This window comes from Perissodus microlepis, chromosome 5, assembly GCF_051167445.1.
Source record: "Perissodus microlepis isolate ML-2025 ecotype Zambia chromosome 5, ASM5116744v1, whole genome shotgun sequence".
Lineage (NCBI taxonomy): Eukaryota > Metazoa > Chordata > Actinopteri > Cichliformes > Cichlidae > Perissodus > Perissodus microlepis.
Genome location: NC_140465.1, coordinates 1,539,297 through 1,566,928, shown reverse-complemented (window position 1 = coordinate 1,566,928; position 27,632 = coordinate 1,539,297). Strand labels below are relative to the sequence as shown.

General features: G+C 42.7%; 1 protein-coding gene and 1 pseudogene across 2 annotated transcripts; one reads left to right on the top strand and one right to left on the bottom strand.

The window, feature by feature from the left end:
• The first annotated feature begins 110 nt into the window (after positions 1-110).
• On the top strand, positions 111-18,692 carry LOC146386351 (calcium/calmodulin-dependent protein kinase type 1D-like). Of its 2 annotated transcripts, none has more exons than XM_084927320.1 (14): positions 111-1,730; positions 1,855-2,003; positions 4,555-4,655; positions 7,246-7,371; positions 7,532-7,606; positions 11,930-12,068; positions 12,243-12,366; positions 12,970-13,045; positions 14,758-14,870; positions 16,092-16,170; positions 16,771-16,858; positions 17,451-17,803; positions 18,058-18,139; positions 18,226-18,692. In XM_084927320.1, the coding sequence occupies exons 2-13, from the start codon at positions 1,872-1,874 to the stop codon at positions 18,119-18,121; spliced, it is 1,470 nt and encodes a 489-aa protein (XP_084783446.1). In that variant the 5' UTR covers positions 111-1,730; positions 1,855-1,871; the 3' UTR covers positions 18,122-18,139; positions 18,226-18,692. The 2 variants fall into 2 exon arrangements, with proteins under 2 accessions (XP_084783446.1, XP_084783445.1); XM_084927319.1 differs by having other exon boundaries at positions 1,833-2,003.
• A 1,622-nt stretch (positions 18,693-20,314) lies between these two features.
• On the bottom strand, positions 20,315-23,246 carry LOC146386350 (uncharacterized; annotated as a pseudogene).
• Between the last annotated feature and the right edge of the window lie 4,386 nt (positions 23,247-27,632).

Sequence of the window (27,632 nt, the reverse complement as noted above, 5' to 3'; positions counted from 1 at the left end):
ATCATGGTGTGACAGTGTGAACGGCACAAATCCGATATTTTCAAATCCGATCTGGGTCACTTTCGTATGTGGTACTGAATCCGACACATATCCGATGTTTTAGAAAGCTGCTGTGTGATGGTCATGTCGCATTAAATCCGTCTTTTACGTCACCGACACAAGACAGACGCCGATTATCAGCGCCCGAGAAGACATCGCGAACGCTTCCTGGCCATCCAGTGAAACTGCTGGGAAGACAACGTTGGAGAAACGTGAACATTTTCTTTGTACTGTATAATCTGCAGATTCTGACAGAAATCTGCAGCTATCCTTTGAAGCACCGCTCCTCTAAAACAGCAATAAGGATCATTATTAGGTTATTTACATTATTATGTAAATAACAAAATAACTTAAAGCAAAAATTGGGAAACGTGAAGTCCGAAGTCTTTATATTAAGGCCATCAGTCAAACAATACTGTTGCTCTGGGTCTAAACAGAGCGCGTTGTGCGGCCGCTTTGAGGGTTCACACTAGAGCGCGTTTGCTGTCGCATTTTATTTATAGTGTGAACGAGCAGACAAAAAAAATCGGATTTGATCAAAAAATCGGAATTGATCAAAAAATCGGAATTGAGCACTAAGACCTGCAGAGTGAACGTAGCCTATGAGTTAGCTCGGTGACAGATTAGCGCCCTGCTGTGGGTGGAGCCTGCCTCTTGCTCCATGACAGCTGGGATAGGCCGTCGTGACCCTGATAAGCAGTGGATGAATGAAGAAACTGGATGCAGTAAATTCAGTAAATTGTATTGGTTTGGGGTAAATAACCAGACATTTACACAAAACACACATATTTGGCTATTGTTTCAAACTGCTACGATTTTTGAAAACATTTGTTTTAGGAAATAATAATAATAATAATAATAATAATAATAATAATACATTTTATTTGAGGGCGCCTTTCAAAAACCCAAGGTCACCTTACAAAAGAACAACATTAATAAAAGGAACAGTAGTCATAAAATACATAATAAGTTAAAATTGCAAAGCAGAGCTTGACAACAGATAAAATCAGCACTAAAGCGAATAAGCCAGTTTAGACAGATGTGTTTTGAGCTGTGTCTTAAATACGGGAAGAGAGTCAATATTTCTTAGTGCAGGAGGAAGAGAGCTCCAGAGCCGAGGAGCAGAGCGACTGAAGGCTCTGTTCCCCATAGTGATGAGACGTGCGGACAGAACAGTAAGATGAATAGCAGATGAGAGGGCGGGAAACAGTGGTGATATGGAGCAGGTCACACAAATATGAAGGAGCAGATTTATGGACACACTTGTACGTGAGAAGTAAGATTTTAAAGTTTATCCTGGCTTCTACGGGCAACCAGTGAAGCTGCTGAAGAACTGTTGTAATACGAGCTCTTGACATAATAGAGTTATGACCCGAGCTGCAGAGTTTTGGAGAAGCTGGAGTTTATGAAGGGACCTTTTAGGGAGACCAAATAAGAGGGAATTGCAGTAATCAATACGGGACGTAATAAGACTATGGACAAGGACGGCAGCAGCATGGGGAGGAAGGAAGGGGCGGAGTCGGTTAATATTGCGTAAGCGGAAGTAAGCAGACCGGGTTACGTAATTAATGTGAGACTGGAATGAAAGAGTATTATCAAGTATGACACCCAAACTCTTACCCTGAGGGGAGGGAAGGGTAGAAGAACTTCCCTCCCTGCATTCATGTACTGCACTGAATAAAATAAAACAGGTAAAGTGTGACTTTTCTGAATGCAGCAGTTTCATTCATTTGGAACTATCACTTTAATTATGCAGTCTCATCATCTTCTCAATCCTGGCGCTGTAATGTAAGCCCCATGGCTCTGTGAATGCAGCACTGTGGAAGAGATGAATGGGGAGGCCCCGCCCCTGCTCAAGAAGAGGAGGAGCCACCAGAAACAGTCGGGTCACCACTGGGATATCTCAACCGACTGCGCACAGGTCCTCTGGCAAATGCTCCGTTTATTTCACGTCTGTTATTAAGGTAAGCGTTCATTTCAGTTATTCTCTCTCTCTGTTTACAAATCGTTTAATAGCTGGACATAAGAATTATACTGTAAATAGGAAAACAAATGTAACTTTACATTTAATAAAACACTCTTGTCTCCAGCATAGATAATTAGTAATGTTAAGTTATTGTATGTTATCAAATTTTCAAATGTTATCAAATTTTCCACACAAGAAAACTAATGAAATATACACATGTCATAATTTAACATATGACTTTTAGTATGCACTGCCAATATTCAAGGAAGCTCAGTATCAAGTCCACATAATAAAACAAGCAGTGTTTGTCAGGGGATATGGCAGGAGTACAGGAGAAGGCAGGGTGGACGGGGAGATTAAGTAAGCACAGGTATTTATCGCTCTAATCCTCTGCCTTTTTGAATCCTGTGGCCCTGATAAGTAGAAATGGGCTTTGCCAGTGAGAAGTGAGCTCAGGCTTGGACATGCAACTGTTTATGTAACAAGGGGGAACTGGGGTGACATCTTAAGGGTTGTGAAGGACTAGGTAGGCTTAGGGTTCAGTCCTCTATTCTCCAAAGCATCAGATGTGTATAAACTCTATGTACATCCCCATCCCCAGGCTAAGAAATGAACTTTTCAGACCACTCTCTGATAATTGAGTAGATGTTCAGCGGATTGTTTAAATGTGCATATTTACATGCTGATAATAAAATTACAACACTTCTCAGTTAGACAAGAACTAGTCAATCTTACCAATATACTATTTCAAAAAAAATAAACAACATATTGAAATAAACCTTTAAACACAAAATAACAGAAACACACCTGGAAGAAGACACAGGACATACACCTGAGTGTCTTAAATAAAATTTGCTGCAGGTAATACAAAGCAGAGAAGGACTGACAAATACACATCACTGACAGACGGTGTGGAGTGGACAGGAGTGGACCCAAAGGCAGACGAACGAAACGTGGAAACAGAACTAGATTGGAACTAAAAGCGTGCCTTTTATAATGGCCGAAAACAAAACATTAACCAAACATGAAAACCAACTAAATGAGAAACTAATCACAAGATCCTAAACTTGGAAAACTAAATACACGAAAACCAGGAACACTAGAAAATACAAGAACAGTTGAGACTTGGGAAGGTTAACAGATGATGAGCAGAGGGAGACACAGGACCTAAATACACAGACGGGGAAACACAGCTGACACACATGAACATGACGCCACAGGGGAAGAAAAACCTGAACACACACACAAAGATGTAGACTGTGACAACATGAGACGTGGAACACGCAGACATAGGGAGACGGGGTGGACACAAGGAGGGGAAACGAGACACAAGGGAGGGACACAGAGGACAGAGTCACAAGGACACACACAGAGGACAGACGGACACAAGGACACACACAGAGGACAGAGACACAAGGACACACACACAGAGGACAGAGACAAAAGGACACACACAGAGGACAGACGGACACAAGGACACACACAGAGGACAGAGACACAAGGACACACACAGAGGACAGACGGACACAAGGACACAAACAGAGGACAGAGACACAAGGACACACACAGAGGACAGACGGACACAAGGACACAAACAGAGGACAGAGACACAAGGACACACACACACAGAGGACAGAGAGACACAAGGACACACACACAGAGGACAGAGAGACGTCTTGTCCTGTGGAGGTGGCTCTTCTGTGTTGTGCCATGCGCTTGTGACACAGAAGAGCCACCTCCACAGGACAAGACTCAGCAGTCCATCTGCATCTTAAGGATAAAGGTCACTCTTTCGAGGATGCCAATGTTCACATTTTGGACAGAGAGGACAGATGGTTTGAAAGAGGAGTGAAAGAAGCATCTATGTCCACTGTGAGCGACCATCTTTGAACAGAGGCGGGGGTTTACGACACCAACTGTCTGCCATCTATAATCCAGCTTTGAGATCCCTTCCCAGACGCCTTAACGCCCACTCACATCCTGGGCCATCTGACCTCAGGAATTCGCATGATAAGGTGGGGCCAGGTTTCACAATGAACACACCCGAAACTCTGGCTGATTGGGACCCACACCCAGTTTCACACCTTGGCTCAGGCGATTAGAGGATCATCAGGGGGTCCTTTTGTCCCTCTGTGGGGGGATACTCCCACTAGGTTTATATCTGGGACTCTCCACCATTTGACCTTAGAACTGAAGAAGCTTCTCGGATGAGAGGTGAAACGTCTTCAAGTAACTTAAAGAAGTCCAGACGCTTTTCTTTGCAAGCTCCTTTGACTACGATGACCTGGATGACTGAGAACCTTCACACTCACTTACTGTAATGATTTATTTCAGCATCATATCGACTCAAACCTGACTCTGTCTACTGAGGCACAGTGCATCAGTGCACACAGTAACTACAATCACTTAGTGATATGCAGACACCGGAGTAAACTGGAATGCTGCAAACTTTGGCTCAGCAGCACTTTCACATGTGTTGCGTGGTGTAATGTATAAGTACACGTTTCCACTGTCAGCATGAATAACTGATGTGATTTGTGGTTGTTCAGGAAACTACGGCTAAGATGGGCCAGAAGGAGATTGTTTGCAGCTGGAAGAAAAGCACCAGTAACATCAAGGACGTGTTTGACTTCAAGGGGAAGATGGGCTCGTGAGTACTTTTCACTCATGGTGATGCTTCTGTGTGAGGATACCTCTAAAACTCCCGGAGCACTCAACGCACTTTATGCAACATTCACACAAGCTCTGCTTCTGTGTTTCTAGCTAACTAGCTTTCTAGCTAACATTCTCACATATTCAAAGTATCTTGCCTAGCAGAAGACCCGCTCTATCTGCTGAGCTGCAGGCACCCCAGACTATGGAAGCCTGTTTCTGCCACAAAAAAAGCATCCATAACTCGAAATTTTGAGTTATCTTTCTCAAAATTTCCGCTTATTAACTTGAAATTTCGAGCTAGCTCTGCCAATCAGTAATCTATGTGAAGACGATATATATTTTCACTTCCTTCTCAGTTGAAAAAGTTCTATGTTGTTGTTTAGTAACAGGAGCTAATAAATCCAAAGTTGGTTTTCCACACAAACACATATGAACAGAGAATGATGATGTAGGAACTGGTCTGATGTCACCAGTGGAAACAGGCTGAGCCGTGGAGCTGACAGGAGACAGGATGCATTTGCTTTCATTAACCTCTCTCAGGTACATCCCAGTCATGCTCAGGGCTGCAGTGCCTGTGTGAACCTGTTACTATTGTACTGTTAGATATGCAGCTTCTGGGTTGGGACATTCTGATTGGCTGTGGCCTTTATGTGTGGAGTGTGTATGTTCCACACACCTGTGTGGGCTTCCTTTTGGTACAAAGGTGAGCATGTTACATTTACTGGTAATTTCAAATTGTCTGTAAGGTTGATAAAGTGTTGAATATGTATGCAGTAAATGAAATGTAACTTTGGTCATCATTAGGACCAGAACAGCGCTATAATGTGCCTCAGTTCCACAGTTCTCTGTGAATAATACACAATGTTAACACAATGTTATGGGAAATGAAAGAAGGTGATCCTTGCTGTGCTGCTGTTACTATCCAGATGGGAGTATGCTCTCTGCAGAATGCAGATAATTGTGTCACCCACTCCCAGATTTGGTGTGCAGAGAGTGAAGACAGTGTTTTCACTTTGTTCCACATAGGCCACATCTCTGTATCACCTTCATGTGATCTGAGGGCAACTGGTGGATAGTTGTAAGCTCTGACAGCGCTGCCTCAGTGCAGGAAGCAGGCAGAATGCTTTCCATATGCCCAGTATTTACTGGTTAGGCTGAGGCTACTGTTTCCACACTCTGAAATGGTTACTTTGTAGACAAACCCGAATGGAAAAGTTATAAATGGATACAAGACAGCTGGTTGTAAAGGTTTCTCATACAGTTTAAAAGTGTTTTGGCTGCTAACCTGGGAGATACTGGCTTCACTAAATCAGTGAGGAGCAGCAACGTATTAAATTAACGTTAGGAGCTGTTTAAGAGCGAGTTAATAAACCCGTCACAGAGTGCATGAGTAAGGCTCCTGTGTGTGTGTGTGAGACGTCAGTCTGAGAACATCCTAGCACTGCTTCATTACAGGATTAAGTGTCTGGCTGCCTACACTTGTGAATGGATGTGCTGAATGTAATTAAAGGCAGGTGTTATGAACAGGTGTCGGCGTCTGTGTGCAGGTCAACACGTGCTGTTCCTCAGGAAATGTAGAGCAGATTTGTTGTACACAAAGTCAAATGAAGTGGTGTTTATACATCATTCTTCTAGCCTTAGTCATCATTCAAAGCACCGTGTTATATGAGACATGTTTATTGATTAATACACACACACATTAAACAGTGTTTATCTCATAGCCATAGCGACAGCTGATTTAGAATCAGCAGATAATCTAACAAACATGTGTTTGGATGGTGGAGCCAGGATAAAAACCACACAGGAAACACAGGAACGGTTTGAAACCAGAACTTTGCTGCTGTTAAAGTTCAGTCTGGTGGTGGTGGGGGGTTGGCATCAGTGTGAACGTAAGGAGGTAATTGTTGCTTTAATGTTAGTTTCTCAAACATACCACCAGATGGTATTTACTTTACAGTAGATCAGGGGTGTCCAACTCCAGGCCTCGAGGGCCGGTGTCCTGCAGGTTTTAGATCTCACCCTGGGTCAGCACACCTGAGTCACATGATTAGTTCGTTACCAGGCCCCTGGTGTCTTAAAGACATGTTGAGGTCATTTAGCCACTTAAATCAGCTGTGTTGGATCAAGGACACATCTAAAACCTGCAGGACACCGGCCCTCCAGGCCTGGGTTGGACACCTGTGCAGTAGATCATTCCTCCACTGTGTCCATTAGTTCTCATCTGAATCGCTTTCTATGAAATTATATGATCAAAGGGTTTTGGTCTTGGATGATGTGCTTGCCACTGTCCTAATTAAACTTAGTATTTCTTTCACACCTTTGAATTTTACCTGTTAAAAAGCAAACCCTAGTATAAATGCTTTCAAATGAGGTAATAAAGAACTCGTGGAGCTCATGTTTGAGCAGCTAGCCCCTGCTTGTTCCAGGGGTCTGTAGTACTGTTGGATCCATCGCCCTGGGAAGATGTTTCTGTAGATCTCTGAGAGGATTGTAAGAACAAACAAAATAAAACTGTTAACCAAGAATAAAGTTGTTTCTAGCATTTGAACAGGCTGTCATTAATCCTCTTTGATGTTTTTGTACAGGGGCTCATTTTCAGAGGTTTTCATGGTGAGAGAGAAGAAAACTGGGAAAATGTATGCTCTGAAATGTCTGAAGAAAAAACATCTCGCCCATAGCAACCTAGAAAATGAAATAAATGTGCTGAGGAGGTAACAAACACACACACACACACACACACACACACACACACACACACACTTCTTCAAATGTGTAATAAATAAAGTCTAGCGGTGACTAGTTCTGCTGCCTAACATGTCAAAGGTTAAAGAGAATAAGAACGAGTTATCCTCCTGTTTCTTACTATTTCAGGATAAAGCACGACAATGTGGTGGGACTGGAGGATTTCTACGAGAGTCGAACACACTACTACCTGGTGATGCAGCTGTAAGTGGAACTGTTTAGCTGACTTTCTATTAATATTTACCTTGAAATAATGCAACACTGACAATTGGTAATATGTCTCATATTACTGCAGTTTAATCTTACATTAACAATGCGAGTATACAGTGTGTACAGAATAGTAAGAATTCAGCCTTTTTTGCTAGAATTAGGCTGAATTATTGTTCAAATTGAATAAATAATATTGGTAAAAACTAATATAGCTATGTGTCGTTCCTTCATGCCATCAAGCCTTTAACCCCTTAAAGGCTAAAATGATTTTTTTTAAATGGAGAGTTTATTGAACCTTCTGACAAATAACTGTTGTATTATTACCATTCTTTGCTCATTATTGACTGTTTTCCAGAATACACCAAGCTGTTACATTTCAAATCAAAAACAAAAAGGTCGGCTTTAATCTTTATATTTTACAAACATATTGTACGATCATTGAAAAATTATTGGCATCATTTCTTGGTGTCATCAAATATCCACATTCTTCTCTTTCCATTTCTATTTGCATTGTTCACAGAACCACTACGGCTGCTATAAGACAGAGATGTCTTCAGCTGGCAGTTTAAAACAGAACATCCAGTTCTCCTTAATGATGTGCTGTTACTCCTTAGGGACCCCCATTCTTTGCTGCCACAACTCGTCAATAAACGGGTCCAAATCCAATATTTTACCACCTTGTATGGATGAGGCGGTTGTAGCAGACCTTTTACTATCTTTACACAGGAAACTTTAAATATTTAGAAATCCGTGTTTCCTCCAAGCTGATAGAGTTGTTCAGCCTTAATTTTATTCTGCTGCATAAGTCAGGAAAAGATGATTTAAACTGCTGGATCAGCCTCTGCATATCACCCTGTGGATGGATGGCAACAGTTAAATGGCTTTCTTAAAATCAATGATCTTATCTCAACAATCCCAGTTGTGCTGGAGGCTGTCTCAGCCACCACAGGGCTGGGTACATGCTGGACAAGTCATCACAGGGCTAACAAACAGAGACAGACATCTTCACACTCACACCTACAGCCAGTTTAGAATCACTAATTAACCTGAGCTCACTAACTGCATGTTGAAGGAAGCTGGAGTATGTGGAGAGGATCCACGCAGACATGGGGAGAAAAGTGCACACAGAAAGGATTTGTACCCAGGACCTTGTTGTTGCGAGGCACTGCTAACCACTGTGACACTGTGCATTCAACGTTACACTTTACAAAACCCCAAATCTCAAGGAGGTCTACAAGCACGAACATAGAGTCAAACACCTTAAAACACATGGTTTACCCTCAGTCCAGTTCACTGTGGTTAGAAAGTGAGACTGCACTTTATCAGCCCAGCTATCAACAAACACCACTGCTTTCATCGCATATGTCAGCTCTACAGCTTCGGCCTCCTCAGACTTCATCATCAACAATAAAACATTAAGCTTCACGTCTTGGAAAAATCAAAGGAATTACTCAGCTTTATTGCTGTGCTACAGAACCACAGAACTGCAGAATACGCAGCATGAGCGAGGACAATGCAACAACAAGTAGACGGAGACTAAGGACATCAATGCACACAGGATAACGAGAGGATGGGCAACAGGTGGGAGCACAGCTGGAACTAATACAGACTAACAGGACAGGAGAAGCAAAAGTGAACACTGGACAAGAGACTGTCAAAATAAAACAGAAAGTACAATAAACACAGACATCTGGGACAGGACAGAAATAGACATGAGGAGAAGGCCGACTAAACATGGAACGTGGAGCACCTATAAGGTTTCTGTTGTCATGGCCGACTACCAAGTCTGAGCGACGAAAGCAGAGCAGATGTAGAACCCTGCGTGGCAGGCATGGGTGGAGGCAGAGACCCTCAGGTGGCTTGGCTGGCGGCTGGTGATGGTGGCGGAGACCCTCGGAGGACAGAACTGGAGGCTGACGAAGGCGGCAGAGGCAGGGACCCGACACAGACGGAGGCGCCCTGGTACGGGCAGAGCAGGGCCAGACGGCCACACTGTGACCTCTGACCTGGGCAGAGCAGGACCTGAAGGTAAGAGATTACCTCAGGCTCGGGTGGAGCCTGACCAGACAGTGCAGAGACCTCTAGTGGGACAGGACCAGACAATGTGAAGACCTCTGGCAGAGCAGGACAAAGTGGCGTGGAGAACTGTGGTGGAGCAGGACCAGGTGGCGGCAGTAAAAACTGCTAAATCTTAGCAGCCCAAAGAAAACCCAACATTTACACAACTGTGTGCAACTACATTAATACCTGTATCACATCTGGAACATGACCTCTCTGTCTGTGCAAATTCTGATGTGAAATATGTAATACTAGATTACCACGTCTCCTCACAATGTTCATCCCAGGACACATGTCAACGCTACAGTAACAAAACTACTGCTAATGTTCTCCTCACAGCCCGAACTATTGCAGAAAGAGCCATCCTCCAAATCCTGGAATCAAAAACATAACCTGAACCTTTTACAGTGGAAAATCTTCTATTAGATCATTATAGATAATCCCTATGTGCACATGTATGTGATGGATATGAAAATGGGAATATGCATACACAGAATTCAGCTACTTAGTACTTCACAATCTATTGCTTGCTGCTGCTGCTGATGGTAATGTTAATAGTATAATTATAATGCACATATTTTCCCTCAGCCCCCCTCTCTGTCTTTCATTCTGTCCTCTTCGTGTTTAATGTCTCAGTATGGAGGACTTCTGAATGTAGACATGGCTCCATGAGAGGGGCCTCAGGTCACTCTGCACTACTGAGCCTCACAAAATATCTCCTGAAGTGGACCAGTCATCCACTCATGAACAGGGGGCTGGCCGCATCACCAGCAGCAAAAGGAGAGGCGAAGGAGACGGGATGTCTTCAGTGGCTTGCAGAGGACCAGGCCTGGCACTGGCAAAGAAAGTGACGGGACCACTCAGGTCTCGGTTGGGTGGTGAGGGATCCACAGGCACTGGTGGAGCAGGAACCATGGATTCAGGGCACTCAAGCTCAGGCACAGACACAGGGGGATCCATGGACCCTTGAGGCATTCTGGATCTCTCAGCAAAGCAGACAGGTCCCACTGCAGACTGGGGTTGTAACAGTGCTGGGTGGGGACCCTCCAGATTGTTAGGACGCACCGGTTTCTGTGTGTGTGTTGGGCATTCAGCCAGCTCGGTTTGCACAAGCTAGGGGGGAAAAGCAGTCTTTGAACATGTGGACTCTAGAACAGAAAACTCAGCCTTGCTCTCTTTGAAACATGTCTTAGAGGACATCCAGGGGTGGATGGCTGAGATACAAATATACCCCAAAAACTTGTCAGATGACTGCTCCACAGTAAGACCATGGGACTCAGCTTAACAGTCTTTCCTCCACTGCTGAGAACCTGTTTTGTCAGAAAGCACACAGGTGATAGCAGAGGTGTGGAAGTGGAAAGAGCTGGGTCGGATGAGTCACAGGCAAATAGGGATCAAGAGCTGTAGCTATGGGGAGTTGGGTGGTGAGGAGCAATTAGGCAGAAGCAGTAAAACATGATGACCTTTGAGGTTAAGCAAGGCAGGCTGCCAAGGTCCAGAGTCCAGGGCAGAAGCCGTGGGAGGATGTATGGTGGCAGTAACTACAGCAGGTCCCATGGATCAGCCGCTCCACTACCCTGGGATTCTTGGAGGCTATTAGTAAAAAGTAAAACTAAAACATATGACAGGAACTAACAACCAAGAAGATGACCTAGAAAATAATCAGACTGCAGAGGATATAATAAATGCTAAGGGAAACTATCAGTCATACTAATATACAAAGACAGCCAGAAAGCCACAAAAGATTGTCACAAACACGAACCCAGAATCAATAAAGAAATGACAAAACACTCTCCGATGGACAGTGGAGAGTATGGATATGTTTTCAGTAACTGCCAGAGTATCTCCTTGTACATTTCAGAAAGGTTGGGGGTGTCTGGCTTCCTCCTTGGAGACTATTGTTTCTTTATTGTCTCCTACTTTGGCCTTAGCGGTGCAAGTTTCTCTCCTTGGTTGTTAAACAGAGAACTGGGGAAATGGCAGTACTGTATGCAGTTAGTGAGCACAAGTGTGCTGATTTCAGATGACTCTGATTCACCAACACACAGATGATGGTAAGGACAAACCTGACAGTAGGCACATTTCCTAAATGCTACTCGAAGTCTGTTTGCACAGCGTAACAACATTTTCGGTTATTATATCATTTGATGAATTTCTCAAAGGTGGACCATGGTCGTCCTTAGTCTCCCGTCCTGCAGAAGTTCAGAAGACCTGATTGCCAGACATAAACGCTGATAACTCTTCTTCTGTTTTGTGCAGGGTATCAGGTGGGGAGCTGTTTGATCGCATTTTAGACAAAGGTGTTTATACTGAGAAGGATGCCGGCAAAGTGATCAAACAGGTGCTGCAGGCTGTCAGCTACCTGCATGAAAACAGCATTGTGCATAGGGATCTTAAGGTAAGACACAAAAGATCCACCATAACAAAGACATAAACATGCTCCCAGTAGGAAAGTGAAAGCCACAGATGTTGACATGTTTGGTAAAATGACTTTAACAGATGTTTAATGAGTGTGTTTGAACATTTTAGGTACATTTCTTTATTTCATGTCTTGCTTTTCCTGTTCTCTCAGCCTGAAAACCTGCTGTACTATAATACAGATGAGAATGCAAAGATTATGGTCAGTGACTTTGGTCTGTCTAAGACGCTGGAGCATGGTGTGATGTCTACAGCCTGTGGAACACCAGGATATGTTGGTGAGTTAACCATTTCCCTGCATATGCAATGTGTGATATAGTTAAAAATGATAGATTGACATACTTACTGTTTTTCCCTCTGCAGTGACAGACCATTTATACATTGTTGCTGTGGGAAAGTACCATTTTACTGTACTACATCTTAATACCACAAACAATTACTTTGGTCAAAATCTCATCACACTGGAGCAAGAAAATCATAAATCAGACAGTTATTGTGTATGTGCTGAATGACAGTACCTAACCTCCCAGGAGTCACTGGGTGGGGTGCTCCATCGTCCTGCTGAGAGGCTTCAGTGCTCATGTGGGCAGTGACAGCACGAACTGGAGGGCTCGTTTTGATTTATTGTGAAAGTAACGACCAGGTGGAGCAGCAGGAAGGGAACTTTGGTCAGCTCTGTTGTTTTTTATGTGATATATAAATAAACTGGACTTTGATCTTATTATTATTGAAAACTAAAGGCAACTTTTTGCCTTTACTTTTGAACCATATGTTAACTTAGCTTTAACATATTAGCTTTAACGTGACTTTTTCTGGAGTGGAAACAGTCTGTTGTTTATAATGGTGCTTATATTGCACGTTGTTTGTCCTGCTTTCTGTAGCTCCGGAGGTTTTGGCCCAGAAACCCTACAGCAAAGCAGTGGATTGCTGGTCAATTGGAGTCATCACTTATATTCTGTAAGTACAGGCCTGTACGTTCATAATAACATGTTATGAATATTCACTGATCATTTATGGAGAACTGCGAACATTCATCAGTTATTGATTTTATTCATATTCCAAAAGTCAGAAGTACATGAATACTTGTACAATACAATATTAGAGTCACCAAATACTGCAGTATTTACTTCCACTGTAGTAACTGTGGCTCCAGCAGTAGCCCGGGTCACTACGAGCTGGAAGGTTGGGCACTGAACACGAAGCTGTGTGTTCCAAAGCCCAACAATGTTGTGTGAAATATAAATAAGACCAGAAGGATCTGTAAAGCTCATCAATTCATCAAAGACGGGATCAAATGATCTTTGCTGTAAAAGCATCAATACATCATAGAAAATCGATCAAATGTTTAAAATGAGACAATTTACTAATTTTAGAAAAACATCAGCTCATTCTGAATTTGGTGGCAGCAATAGGTACCGAAAGGTTGGGAGGGGCCACGTTTACCACCGTGCAGCATCCACACTTTTTATCAGCAGTTCATAATGTCTGGAAGCTGAGGAGGGAGTCGTTTGGATTTGGGGAAAGGAATGTTGTCCTCACCTCGTATGTGAACGTAGCTGCTGTCGTGGGTCGTTGTCTGTGCAGAGCCTGGAGAAAGTGTTGTGTGGAGGGGAACACATGTCGCTCTTCTCTGAGCTTTGGTACAAAGATGGCAGCTGCATTTCCTGATCATGTTCACAGAGAGCTTTAGTTTATGGCGTGGTTCAACAGGTCACATACAGTGACGTGCACGGCAGAATGATGCCTGTTTTTAATTACGCACACAGATTTCTCCGGTTTCCTGGAATCGTTTGAGGATATATTGCACTGTTTTTTTTCCACTTTTCTTTTGTGGCCCTCTACCAGCTTTAAGTGAGAAATGTTGCTGCCATCATATTCAATGTATCCATCTCAAATCAGCCAGTTTTTGAACTTTTCCAGTTTGCATAAATATTTGTACTGTTTATAAGACTGGGGAAAGCTGCAGTCAGCTGGATGATTGAGCATGCATCAAGATATTTTATGGTATAACTATATACCATTCAGAAATCCTCATTAGTTGCATTTGGAGGCATGTTTTATTAATGTGTGCTCACATGAACTTTACAGGAATCCTGGACTGTTTTCATATTTTCACTAGCCAGTACTCAGACATTTAATGTATCTGTCTCAAATTACAGCTCCTGATTGATTTTGATGGAAAGAAAGTTTAGTGAAAGTACTTTTATATTTAATAGTCTTTGAGACATTTATGCTCAAACACTGCTTCACAGCTCCGTGTCCATAGTCCATAAAAAGAAGAAAAGTGTTTGATATATGAAGCTGATATTTCACAGCCCTCACTATCAATGTTCATATTTTCTATTGTAACATTTTTATACAAATCAGAGATGGTTGAGCAGAAGGTTGATTTGAGACCCAACAGTGTCAGTTTAAACATTTTCTTTGTCCTGCTGTGTAACTCAGTGCAGCTTGTTTCACACTGCTTAACAACATTTCTGTGAATGTGTTTGTGGTGAAAGGCTTTGACTGCTCTGCCCGTTTACTACAGTAGCTGAGGAAACCCAGCAAATTGATGAAACCAGCGTCAGGGCATATTGTATAAATATCATATAAGCATGACGATGGTTGCTAAAGTAATCCAGAGTTGATCCAAATCGGCGGTATCTGAAAGGCTGTGTGTGCTGCAGGCTCTGTGGCTACCCTCCATTCTTTGAAGAAAATGAGAAGCGTTTGTTTTCAAAGATCATGAGAGCTGAGTACGCCTTTCATTCGCCCTTCTGGGATGACATCTCCGAATCAGGTATGCTAACAGCTACACACCACAGTTTTCAGTATTGACCCTCCTCTTTCCTTCATTTGCACTCGATGTAAATAGCTGAGACTGGGTCAGATAAACCACAAGAAATATGACCAACCAGTCCTTTTTCTAACACACTTACATTACACTAGGTTACACTGGGAATTATTCATGTGACTGTACAGACTAAGTTCCACGTTTCTTCGCAAAACCTGGCAAAAATCACGTGGAGGATCTAAAATCACAGCTTCCCAGGAACATTAGCCTGACACTGATCCATCATGCAGATGTCAGTATGAGAACAGTGCAAATCTTGATCCACCTCATTTCTTTATATTTGACCTCCAAGGAACCAGACTTTCTTGTCATTTTCGCCCCTCAGCTGTAAAAGGCTGATTATTATCGTCAAGTGTAGACACTCAAGTTTGTGCAATAACTCGGCAATGAGGCAACTTAGGAGCTTCAAACAGAGGTCAAGTTTTATGAACATCTAAAAGGAACAGTGAGAAAGCAGACAGACGCTGACATGACTGGGAAGATAGAAATCCAAACAGACCAGACACGGAGATGCAGGGAGGCAGGAGTACTCCACCCAACAAAAGCCACAGCGGAGTAACACGAGCAAGCAAACATCAGCGGGTACAGAACAGCAAGATCTGTCCAAAATACAGGGACCAGAACAGTAGTTGTTCCAGCTGTGGTGGCCTTACTTTTGTGAACAAACACAGCATTGCTTATCCTCTTCCTCTTTGAAAAACTCCATCTTGAACTCATAGAATTGACATCAAACAAACAAGCTTTATTTGTCACATACACAATCATGCAGAGTACAACATGCAGTGAAATGTTTTGAGTGTGAGCTGCGGACAGGCTGCAGACGTAGCCGGGCCTTTCCAGGGCTTGGTTTTAGCATGGGGCCTCAATCTGCTCTGATCGCTCATCAACAACAAGGCACTTTCATCCAGGACACTGCTGCTTTTCTACAAGTCAACCTTCTGTGTGAACTCAGATAATCTTGTTGTGAGAGTCCAATCAATCAGCAGCCGTGTTTGGCACCACCTAGCATCCTCCTGTTTGTGGGTTCACACGTTTTCTTGATATGCAGGTGTTCCTAATGAAGGGTTTTAGATGTATTTTCGAGAGCTTTAATAAAACTGTGTGTAACATAGAGAAATCATGCTACTGTACGCTGAACTGAACTCTGTCCATATTATGTGTCAACAGCCAAAGAGTTCATCAAGAACATGATGGAGAAAAACCCCACTAAACGCTTCACCACTGAACAGGCACTCAGGCACCCCTGGTTAGTGCTTTGCCTCTTAAATGTCATAATGTTTTGGACAATGATTACACATTTTAAACCACATAATCAACATGTGACTGAAGATAGCTTTCTGCTTGGTTTATGAACAAAAGTATCAACTGTTTATGAATTACAGTCTTTTTCTGAGAGACTCAAAAGTAATTGGTTAGTTGATATAGAAGCAGCTTCGTGGACACGTGAGACCTCATTATTCAAAGAAACTGATCTGGTCTAATATCTGGGGTTCATTCCAAGTCTTCAACTATTTGGTGTTGAGGTTCACTGAAGGAGGCAAGGAGGTTGTCAGCAGGATGAAAAACCAAAATAAGGGAGATAGCAAACATTGTATGATTGGCCAAATCAACAATCATTCTTAAAAAGAAGGAAAGGTATGGCCAGCTATGCAAGACAAAGGCCTGAAAGACAGAAGACAGACCTCGGTTAAGAGAGAACACATTATGTTTGTTTGCCTTACTACTTTTGAGCCTCGGAGAATGCGGAACAAAGACTAGCTCTATCTGCCCGATGATGGTGTACAGATGCAACATTGTCCAAATACCCAAGAACCTAACTTTACGTCTGCTCATGTTACCCTTGCAGGATTGTTGGAGACACAGCTAGAGACCAGGACATTTATCAGTCTGTGTGTGAACAGTTGGAGAGAAACTTTGCCACATCCAAATGGAAGGTAATGGCTAATGATTGGAAAGGTTACAATTGTGACTACATACACCACGGGTGTCAAACACCGGGCTGGGGGCCCAGAATTGGCCCAGCAGAGACTCCAGTGCAGCCCATTGGACGACTCTGGAAAATGTGCATAAATTGTAATATTTTCATAAGTTTTACTGCTTTTCCTGTTGATAGAGAATCCCCTTCAACTGCCATTCACATGTATTAACACAAACATGTTAATCCATAAAACATCTGCTATAAGGATTCCATTAAGACATTTTAATATTGATGGAATTCAATATAATTCTATCAATAAGTAGTTCAAATGAAAGAGGATAGAGGAATACTAAAACAAATGACTTATGCTGTATGAGAAAACAAAAACAATATGTCTAAACAAACTTGCACTGGGTACCTGTTCCACCTCTATAGACGTACAGACCTAGTAAAGTTTCTGAAATAATGGATATATGAACATATGTTCTGGCATAATTCTAGCAGGAGTTCTCAAAACACTAAAAGACACTTTTCCTGTACTAGATGTTTTTCTATACAAGATGCAGGCTGCACCAGTAGTAACTGCTCACTTTGTGGATCTCCAACAGCAAGCCTTCAATGCAGCCTCTGTAATCCAGCACATGAAGAAAATGCAGTTGTCCCACAGCGTGCCCTCCACACCCGCCCTCTCCATACCGAACATCAAACCAGAGTCCTCGTCCCAGAACGACTTGGAGCCTGTGAGAAGCTGCCAAGATCAGGCAGACCCCCTTGACCCCAATGGAAACCCTGTCCAGTCTGCCAGTCGTCTCTCCTGGAGTGACTGTGACCTGGAGACAGGACTGTGTCCTTCACTGAGAGCCAGTCAAAGTGAACCAGGAAGTCCTCTCAGCACTGATGAGTCCAGACAAGTTCATACCTTCCATTCAGAGAATGATGCTGTCTTTTTTCAGTCTCAGAGGTAATTAAACTGCTGATGTATCAGATAAAGAGAAATAACTAGAAGTAGATGGCCAGAGTAAGGAGCAAACATACTGTTTTAGGCTTTTCCAAACTGTACTACATCTTTGTTTACTTTGCTTCTTTTATGTGTACATTTATACTGTTTCAAATGATGCTTAAATTGGTAAACTGATTATTAAGACCTCCAGAGTGATGCTTTATATAATTTGCCATCCATTAGTTGGCTTTGAATAAATCCTGAGTGTGTTGCAGGCTCGATGCAGTGGCTCCGAGGAAGGACCAGCCGCTTCAGTCTGGTGTGTGCTGCATCATGTGATTTGATGACGAGATGCAGGTAAATGGCCCCGTGTGTATCCACGTTTAAATGTCAGCTGTACTTAACAGCCATAACACCCAACCCCCCTCTCTAATATTGTGCAGGCCTCTTCTTGCTGCCGTAACAGCTCTGACCCATCAGGGCACCGACAAGGAACCTTTGGCGGTGTCCTGTGGTGTCTGGCACATCTCCCGGGTATTTCCTGAGTTGTTCCTGAGCAGTGTCTACAGTGTCCAGAGACCACAGCTGTCTACCAATGCTTTAGAGGGATGTGCTTGATCAGCAAAAATATTTAGGTGGGAGGTACCAAACAAGCAAGTCTGGCTACCTGCCCACGACCTCTGGGTGCAAGCTTTGGGTAACCGTCGGGGCAGTGTCAGGTGACGCAAGGTCGAGAGACTGTCAAGCCCACAGTTGAGAACAAAGGTCTTAATATCCAGCCTTATGCGAACACTGATCAGAGTGCTACATAGTGTTTCCCCATTTTAATAATAAAGCATTTCATTATTCATCAAATATACATTGATATAAGTCAATATACAAATAAAATAAAAAGGAGTAGTAAAAATGACTCTTCTGGTGGCTTAATTTTGTGTGTGTACAGGATCTAGCTTTAAACTTGGTAGACTAGCAGGTGACTCCAGGAGTGTGAGAAGATAACTCTGTCGCCACACCATCATTACACTTGGTTTTAAATGAAAGGTCATTGAACACAGAACCACGATTCATATGCGACCCTGCTGATAGTTAACTGGTCTTAATGCTGGTCACGCATAGGTGTCAACTTTGAGTTTATATAATGGATCCCAGAGTGACCTGTGTGTGTGTGTGGAAGACGACACATCTCAGAGAATATCTGACTTATACTTTGTATGATTTAATAAAAAGAAGTTGTTTTAAATAAATGAACAAACACAGAGTTTTAAAAGGTAAAAGGACGTATTCCTCTGTATTTGGAGTAAAGGGATTATGTTACAATGCACATCATGTGAGAATGTGCTAAAGGCTAATCTAATTAAAGCAGAATTACATAAACTGAATAAAACATGAAATGAATCATATCCACATGTGATGGTATTTCTGTGTTAAATAAGATTCAATGAAGTGAAGGTCAAGTTTAAACTTTGTGTTAAATCATGTGATCAGCAGAGGATGATGAGGTGTCAATAATGTGATTGGACGATGTGACGTCCAGTAGAGAGGAGGGAGAAAGGGTCCGTGTGATGTTGTGTGAGAGGAGCAGCTGTGAGGTGAGATGTTCTCAGTGGAGAACCCCAGCAGAGACAGTAGAGGGGAACAGAGTCCAACCTGTGAACTGATTTGGTCATTTGTGGCTTGTCATCACGTCGCCGTGTTAGACGGTTCGTTCAGAAGGATTTCGATTGACATCATCCTTCACTGAATGCCCACCTGCTTTCCTGTCCAGTGATCATCATCATGGGGATGAGGAGTGTTGGCTTTATTAAAGTACAAAACCCCGCTGGAACACAAGACCAATAACTGCACGACAAAACAAGGCAAGAAGGCGCTCTGCGTTTGTGGCTCACGAGGGAAGTCAGCCAAAGTTGAGGAAAGGATTCCTTCACCTGAACTCAGCTCGCTTCGACTGATTCCTTCGCTACAGCTCTTTTTATTGTCAGCAAGCAATCATTCATGAATATGCAATTACAAATACACGTGACATTGTTAAGCAGGCATCTCTGAGCATCAGTGTCTGTATTCTGTCTGTGTGGGTGTGTGTAGGTGCATGTGTGTGTTTCCAGCTATACTATACATAGACATACGACCTTTCAATGATCTTAAACTGTGTGTATGAGGCATGCAGAACAGCAGAAGTAAGTGTCTCGCTAAATGATAAGAACAGTAACTTGCAACAGGTCATGTCTGAGACGAACATTTAAAGGTGTGGAGTCTTGCACTTTTAAGAAACAGACTAAAGCTATAATGTAAATTATAAGGTTGAGGCTGCTTCCTCTCATCTCATGGTACACAAGTGCACACAGAATCTTATCAGACCTAATAAGGATATGATTTTTATCAGCATACAGATGATTATATATTTCTAAGCATAAATGAAAATATAAAAAATATCAATTCCAACATTCCCTCCTGTTTGTCGTTTGTGCAAGGCATTTCCGTCGTAATATGCTCTCAGCTCTTCATCGTTTGTACATAACATTTTCAGTGCATGCATCATTTTAAACACGTTTCAGCCATGCCATCCACATCACTTTGCTGCAACAGAATATAGTTAGTAAATGTATTAGCAATCATTTTATTTATCATTGATCTTAGAAATGGTAAAACGCAACCCGCAAACAAGCAAAACAATGTCAACAGTACAAGAACGGGGGTTAACACTCTTAAAGACTTATGCCACCACAGCCCGGACATTAACCAGGCTGTCCAGCCTTTTGGCGCGTCCCCTCCAGGTGTGTGATCTGCGACATATCTCTGCAGAGTGGTTAAGTTCTGCAGTGCTTCATAGATGTCTCCTCCAGTCGTATATACACCTGGCATACAGGTGCAACAAGCAGAGGTGGGACCAAGTCATTGTTTTGCAAGTCTCAAGTAAGTCTCAAGTCTTTATCCTCAAGTCACAAGTCAAGTCTCAAGTAATGTCAGGCAAGTCAGAGTCGAGTCTCAAGTCACTGGTGTAAAAGTCCGAGTAAAGTCACAAGTCTGAAACTTTGAATTTCAAGTCCTTTCAAGTCTTTAAAAAACAAAACAAAAAAAGCATGTTGCAGTTATATGCTAAATGTAAATATTAGACCATGTGATTTTTAAATCTGTGTTTTTCTCAACACATGACAAAATAGTGAACTTAGAAAATATACACAAATTGTGAAATTGCACCTCTATAAAATGCAGCTCAATTAAACGTAGCTCCTAGAATAATTTTCACCGACAGTTCTGAGATAAGCTGCATGTTATTCTTGGATGCGCTTGTAGGACCGGCTTTAAAATCGCATGACAAAAATATCACACACATTAAAAAAAACTGCATCACCAACGGAGCCTGGACAACATTTGTTAGTTAGATGAAGTCATGAAGCACCACCTACCGTTCTTTATGCAACTTCAACTGTCGGAGAAAGTTGGAAGTTGTTCCATCTCTGTCTGTGATTCTCTTCTTGCATGTTTTGCATATTGCATTTCGGTTTTTTGTTGACTACTTCATAGTTTATGTACCTGAAAAAAATAACTCCTTGCAGCATTTTTGAGCGTTTTTTTTTCTTTTCTTTTCTTTAAAAATCTGGTTAATTTGATTGGCTGTGCTACAGCTCACGCACACATACGTACGGAGTGTGGTTTGAATAAATGAATTGAATTAATGGTGCACACTTTCTATAGAGATTGACAGACCACGTGACTTTCGCGCATTGCAAGCCGGGAACTCGTGGCAAAACAATCCAAGTACCGCATCAAACGCTTGCATTTGCAGCACCGCAAAACGTTCATTCTCCGGTTCCAATACCTTCTTGCTTGTTCTTTGTCCCCCAAAAAAGTTATGTACAAAACGAAGGAGAACAATGCCGGCCCGTACAAAGACAGACTTGATGAAAAGTCAAAGATACGAGGAAAAAATCAAAGGAGTGAAAGAGTTAGACCCTTACGAGCACACAGAGTGGACAAAAGACGTGCTGCCCAACTTTCACCACGCTCATATTTATAATCATACGGTTCTTGGAGTGAGTGCATACACTCATGAAGTTTAGTAACTTCAGGTCACTGCAACAAGCCCGGGTACAGTTTACCGACGGATGGGTGCAGGACCTTGAAATGCACCGTGTAGAACGAAAGACCATCGTACGAACAAGTTTACCAGTCTCACAAATCGTCTTCATAAATACACATTCGTTAACCGTTTATCAATAGGACCTTTGAGCTCAACGGTAATTAATTAGTAGTGGAAATAATTTCTGGTTCATCACAGAAATGTAGCAGTGACAATAATATTGTATGCTGTAATCGCACTGGACAATTAGAGATACAAAAAACTGTTTTACCCTGTGAATAAAAGTATATGTTTGTGTCAATGCCCCATGGTAATAACAGAAGCGAAACACAATATTGTGTCAGGACAATTCACTATTTATGCACAATAAACAAAGGAGCATAGCGCCACCATTTCTGTTCAGCGCCAGACTTGCTTGTAACCTATATCACCAATTATGTTATGATAAATGACGTATTAACTACTACAAAACACTGAGCTTTGTGGGAATGCTTGGAGCAGACTAACCTGTGAGCTGGAGAGTTCTGGGACGTTATATTTGGTCTTTGAATGGCTGCAATCCAGGCCATCTGTCGCCTCTTTGTTACTTCGGAAACACGGCTCGAACAATTTCTCTTCAACGACGTAATCCGATAACAACCGATCTCTTTACCCGTCGGCTTCCCGTGGCTGTCGTGCGACCGGCTATTGCAGTTAATAATACAACAGCTTCTGCCATTTTTGTGTTTCTTTTTATCGCTGTGTAACTGATTTCAATTGAAAGTCTGCGTGCGCTAGTACCTCTTGCCACGAGTTCCCAGAATCCTTTGCGGTTTTACCCCTGAATGACGTCACATTTTCAATCTCTATATAATATGCGTGTTAAATTTTATATTTGGGGTGAAATATCAAGTCTTTTCAAGTAAACCGGTTCAAGTCCAATTCAAGTCCCAGGTCATTGGTGTAAAAGTCCAAGTCAAGTCACAAGTCTTAGAACATGTTTTCAAGTCAAGTCTAAAGTCATAAAATTAATGACTCGAGTCCAAGTCATGTGACTCGAGTCCACACCTCTGGCAACAAGTGTCTCCGATGATCTCGCATACACCTTATTATGATGCAGTTATCAAGTTCAAAGTCAGCCTGTGCTGCAGCACCATCGTTCTGATGGCTTTCTGCTCTTCTCCAAGGGCTCTCCCCAGGGCCTTGGTCAGGTTTATGTGTCTCAACAACACAGTTGATTTCCACGTGGTCTCGTACCTCTCCCAGGGTGACCCACGGAAACAGGCTTTGACCAAACGTCACTCCGACTCTCCAAATGAGGAACTGGTACGGCACATCTGTCTGCGCAGTCAGTCCGTCTGCACTGCGTCTTCTGCGTGTAGTAGGGTGATGCTCCAGTCTTTCCATGAAGAAATTATGATCTGATAGTTTCACCAGAGCGCAGGCCTCCCCTTTTCGGCTGGGTGCAGTTCTCAAACAGGCGCTCGCTCTTTGGCTGAAGTTTTGAAGGTCATCCTATACGATGAGTTGAACTGGCATTCCTTCGCCCTAGAGGTTGACTTGTGGGCACAGGTCATGTTTGTACAGCAACCCATACACCTGGTTTCCTTCTCTGGAAGGCAAAACATGAAGATGGTTTTGCATAGGTGTTGTGTCATTTCTCCTATCGTTGGTGATCCATTATTTATCACACACACAGGCAGCTGGGCTGTGCCCGGCTTCTTTAGTAATATTACGTCCAGCAGTGGGTCTGACACCTGAGCCCAGGCCAGTAAGTCCTTCTCTTCCTGGCCGGGCAGGTGATCTATCCTGTGAGGTTTAAAAGTGTCGAGAAGTTGGCCTCCATAGCCAATAGACAAACAGCTTTGTTCTCTGTAATGTTGTATGGCCACAGTCTAGATGTGTGTGTGGAGACAAAGGCATTTTGACACAGATATAGCAGTTGGTTTTATTGTTCAGGTGAGCAGTTGCATTCATAAACTGCCACCAGGAGTTCACTGAAAATCCATGAGGGTACTGGGTGTGATTTCCTTGGTCCCAAAACGCTGCAGCGGTAGTTGTGAGTAGAAGCACTGCTAGCCACGCCGTCCTTGTTGCTGACTAAAGAGTTAGGGAGTTGTTGTTTTCTTCACCAGGTTTGAGATGGAAGGCCCTAGAGGCTTTCTCCCCCCTTTGTAGCTGGACTTTATCTCCGCTTACTCAGGTTCAGCCTCAAGGTTTGTGACCTTTTTACAGTGGTTTTGATGAATCCAAGTCGATCTTTCTGCAATCTTTACAGCTGTTGTCAGCAGAGTCCGTTCCACCGTGGTTTCGACCAGCGCTTTCTTTTTATGACTTTTATTAGCACCCAGGCTCCTGGTTTCAGGCATTCTTCCTGTAGGGAAACATCTGGCAGATTATTTGCACTCATGACTTCTTTGCTTTTCAGCTCTTGGGTCTCAAGTTCCCCTGAGCATACATGCTCTACAAACAAGTTTTTTCCAGGGGGTGTTATCCCACTGCTGCTACCTCCCCCCTGCTGAGACAGGGCGTGGCCCATGGCTCAAAAACTGCAGCAGTTTCATGCAGGTGTTTTCTGAGAGATAGTATATATTAACTCACAAGCATCCCCTTCAGTTTTTTTTCTCAGGAGGACTTCGTCTTTTGTACTCACTGCAGCCTCAACAGTGACGTGTGTCTTTCCTGTCTGAGCTAAATGTGTCAGCAAGAGATATGGTTTGCATTAATATCTGTTAGTGAACAAAAGTGTCGTTCAGTCACCTGTTATACAATAAGTCATTTTAATGTCAATGCTGCATGTAATAAAATAACATCAAATACTTGCAAAACACTTCATGCAATTACAAAAACACAAACATCAGTTAATCATCCTTCCTTTTACAGTGTAAAAGCCCCAGCATGGGTCAGTTACTGACACTTCAGAGTTAAATAAAGCACTCCCAGCCCATGCATGTAATGTTGCTGAACTGCAGAGCTCCTTCAGTGACAGACTCCTGCATCCTAAATGCCTGAAGGACTGTTTCCACAGGTCCTTCCTCCCTGCAGCTGTCAGAATTAAAATCACAACTGCTCCTTACAAACATAGATGTTTACATCAGCGCTGTAATTTGCACTAATCAACCAAACAACTACAACTGTTATAACTTGCACACTATTCTTCTAATTTATATATACAAAAAGACCTTTTTTCGTAATTATTGTCCATGATGTAAGTGTTTTCTTCTAAAATGTTTCAGTGCTGTTTGTCTGTGTGCTTTTCCTCTGCTGCTGTAACAACCAAATTTCCCCTTGTGGGACAAGTAAAGGATTATTCTATTCTATTCATATATATTTACAGTGGCTTGCAAAAGTATTGGGCCCCCTTGAACTTTCCCACATTTTGTCACATTACAGCCACAAACATGAATCAATTTTATTGGAATTCCACGTGAAAGACCAACACAAAGTGGTGCACACGTGAGAAGTGGAACGGAAATCAGACATGATTCCAAACATTTTTTACAAATAAATAACTGCAAAGTGGGGAGTGCGTAATTATTCAGCCCCCTTTGGTCTGAGTGCAGTCAGTTGCCCATAGACTGCCTGATGAGAGCTAATGACTAAATGGGGAAGCAGCAATGGCGCCTGTGTTTGGCTTTGCCGCTGCTGCTACAGCTCGCTGGAGGCCACAGTGTAGTTTTTCACTGTCGTCACTTGTCGTTTGCAATATACTTTTTGCTCTTTTGTATTCTGACGTTGCTTCTGCTGCTATAATTTATGATGGGGATACACTGTTAAACATCAAAGACTCAATGGAGATCTACTGTGACAGCTGGGACAGCTACAGAAAAACTTTTCCTCCTCCTCTGGTGTGTTCCTCACCTGAGTGCGTGCTACTGTGCACAACCCACGGCATTTCCACCCTCAAGAGACGAAAAAGGGGAACGAGGGCCGGCGTCCAGGTGAAACGGAGAAGGTACCGGAGGCTAGCTGCTTGGCTGTGGGGTGACTCTCGGTGCCTGCGACCAGTTCCTCTCTGTCGTTTGCTGGGGACGTTACGCCGCCGCCTGGGACCCGAGCCCCATGGCTCGAAAGCCGTTTGCTCACTTTGTGTCCGTCATCCATTTTCCGTTTTGCTGGTGACAGCTACGTCTGCTCATCGATCACGGTTTTTCCCAACTCTGGAGTCGCCGCCCTGCCCGGCAGGTCCACAGGTGTGCACAGGTGTTTAATTCAAGTACCGCTGCAGTCAGCTGTAGATTCCACAGATAAACCGTCATCAATTCGGTTCGCCCTGCTTAACGTTCGCTCTATAACGAACAAATCATTTATTCTAAATGATTTTTTTATTAAAGAGACGAGGCAGCAAAATAAGGATCATGTCCACTTGAATGAAGCCTGCCTGGCTCCGTCACTGGAACTCTGCGTCCGGTGGAGGACTTGCTGCTGTTTACCAGGACAGACTCATATGCAAACTGATGACCTTGGACTTCTTTTCTTCATTTGAGTCACAGATGATGAAGGTCGGTTCTCTGAAAACCTTTTACTGTATTTTAATCTATCGACCTGCTGGACCTGCTGGGGTCTTTCTAACTGAATTTAACGACCTCCTGACATCGATCATTAAACTGGAGAAGGTTGTAATATTGGGAGACTTCAACCTTCATATTGATGACGCTTCCTGTAACACTGCTGCTGAGCTCATCACCATCACTGAGTCATTTAACTTTAAGCAGCATGTTTCTGGCCCCACACATACAAAGGGCCACACTCTGGATCTCGTTTTCTCCCTGGGTTTAAACATACACGATGTATGTGTGAAGATGTCCATGTGAGTGACCATAGTTGTATATTCTTTAATTTGTCATTTTACGTGGATCCTTCACCTCCTAAATTGATGATCCAAAGGCGGATTATAAACCAGGATGCTGCTAGAAGGTTCTCTGCCATGTTTGTCCCTCGCATGGCTCAAAATGATATGGATTCACTTATTTTGTCTTTTAACAATCAATGTAAATCTATTTTAGATACGGTGGCACCTCTGAAACTAAATGTTGTCCATTCTTCAAATTTCTGTCCTTGAATAAATGAAAGTATTCGAAATTTTAGGAGATATTATCGCAAATTAGAACGTTTATGGAAGGCTTCCAAGCTTGAGGTCCATAGGGTACATCTCAAGGAATCAATTTTCTCACTTAACGACATGATAAAAAATGCCAGAACGGAATATTTTGCTAATCTAATAGCTTCAAAAAAGAAAAATCCCAGAGTATTGTTTGATGCAATCAAAAACATTGTCTCTCCTGATATTGCTCATGTACCAGTCTATACTAAATCTGATTGTAATGACTTTTTAAACTATTCTGTTAATAAGGTCGCTGCTGTCAGGTCTAATATTTCTCCATCATCCTCTCAGTATCACACTGACACGTTGCTGATACCTGCTCCTCTGTTACTCCTGTCACCTTACAGGACATCAGTGTCTGCTTGGTCGAATGAAACTGACTTCAAGCCACCTTGATGTACTTCCTCCATCATTTTTCATTAGTGTGTTTGACTCTATTGGCCCCTGTATTCTGGAAATAATTAATACTTCTCTTTATACTGGCTCAGTTCCCAGCTATTTTAAACAAGCTATTGTTGAACCAATATTAAAGAAACCAAATTTGGACCCATCTCTTCCAAGCAGTTACAGGCCAATATCAAAATGACCATTGGTGTCAAAGATCTTGGAAAAAACAGTTGCAGAACAACTTAACAACTTTTTGGAGAAGAACAATGTTCTGGACATTTACCCTCCACTGAAACCGCTTT

What these genes read in the sequence shown, in the direction of transcription:
- LOC146386351 (XM_084927320.1), top strand. Translation starts at nt 1,872, where the DNA reads ATGGGGAGGCCCCGCCCCTGCTCAAGAAGAGGAGGAGCCACCAGAAAC. An exon ending in TTGTGCATAGGGATCTTAAG is followed by an intron (nt 12,069 to 12,242) that starts GTAAGACACAAA and finishes CTGTTCTCTCAG; the next exon opens with CCTGAAAACCTGCTGTACTA. An exon ending in GGAGTCATCACTTATATTCT is followed by an intron (nt 13,046 to 14,757) that starts GTAAGTACAGGC and finishes TGTGTGCTGCAG; the next exon opens with GCTCTGTGGCTACCCTCCAT.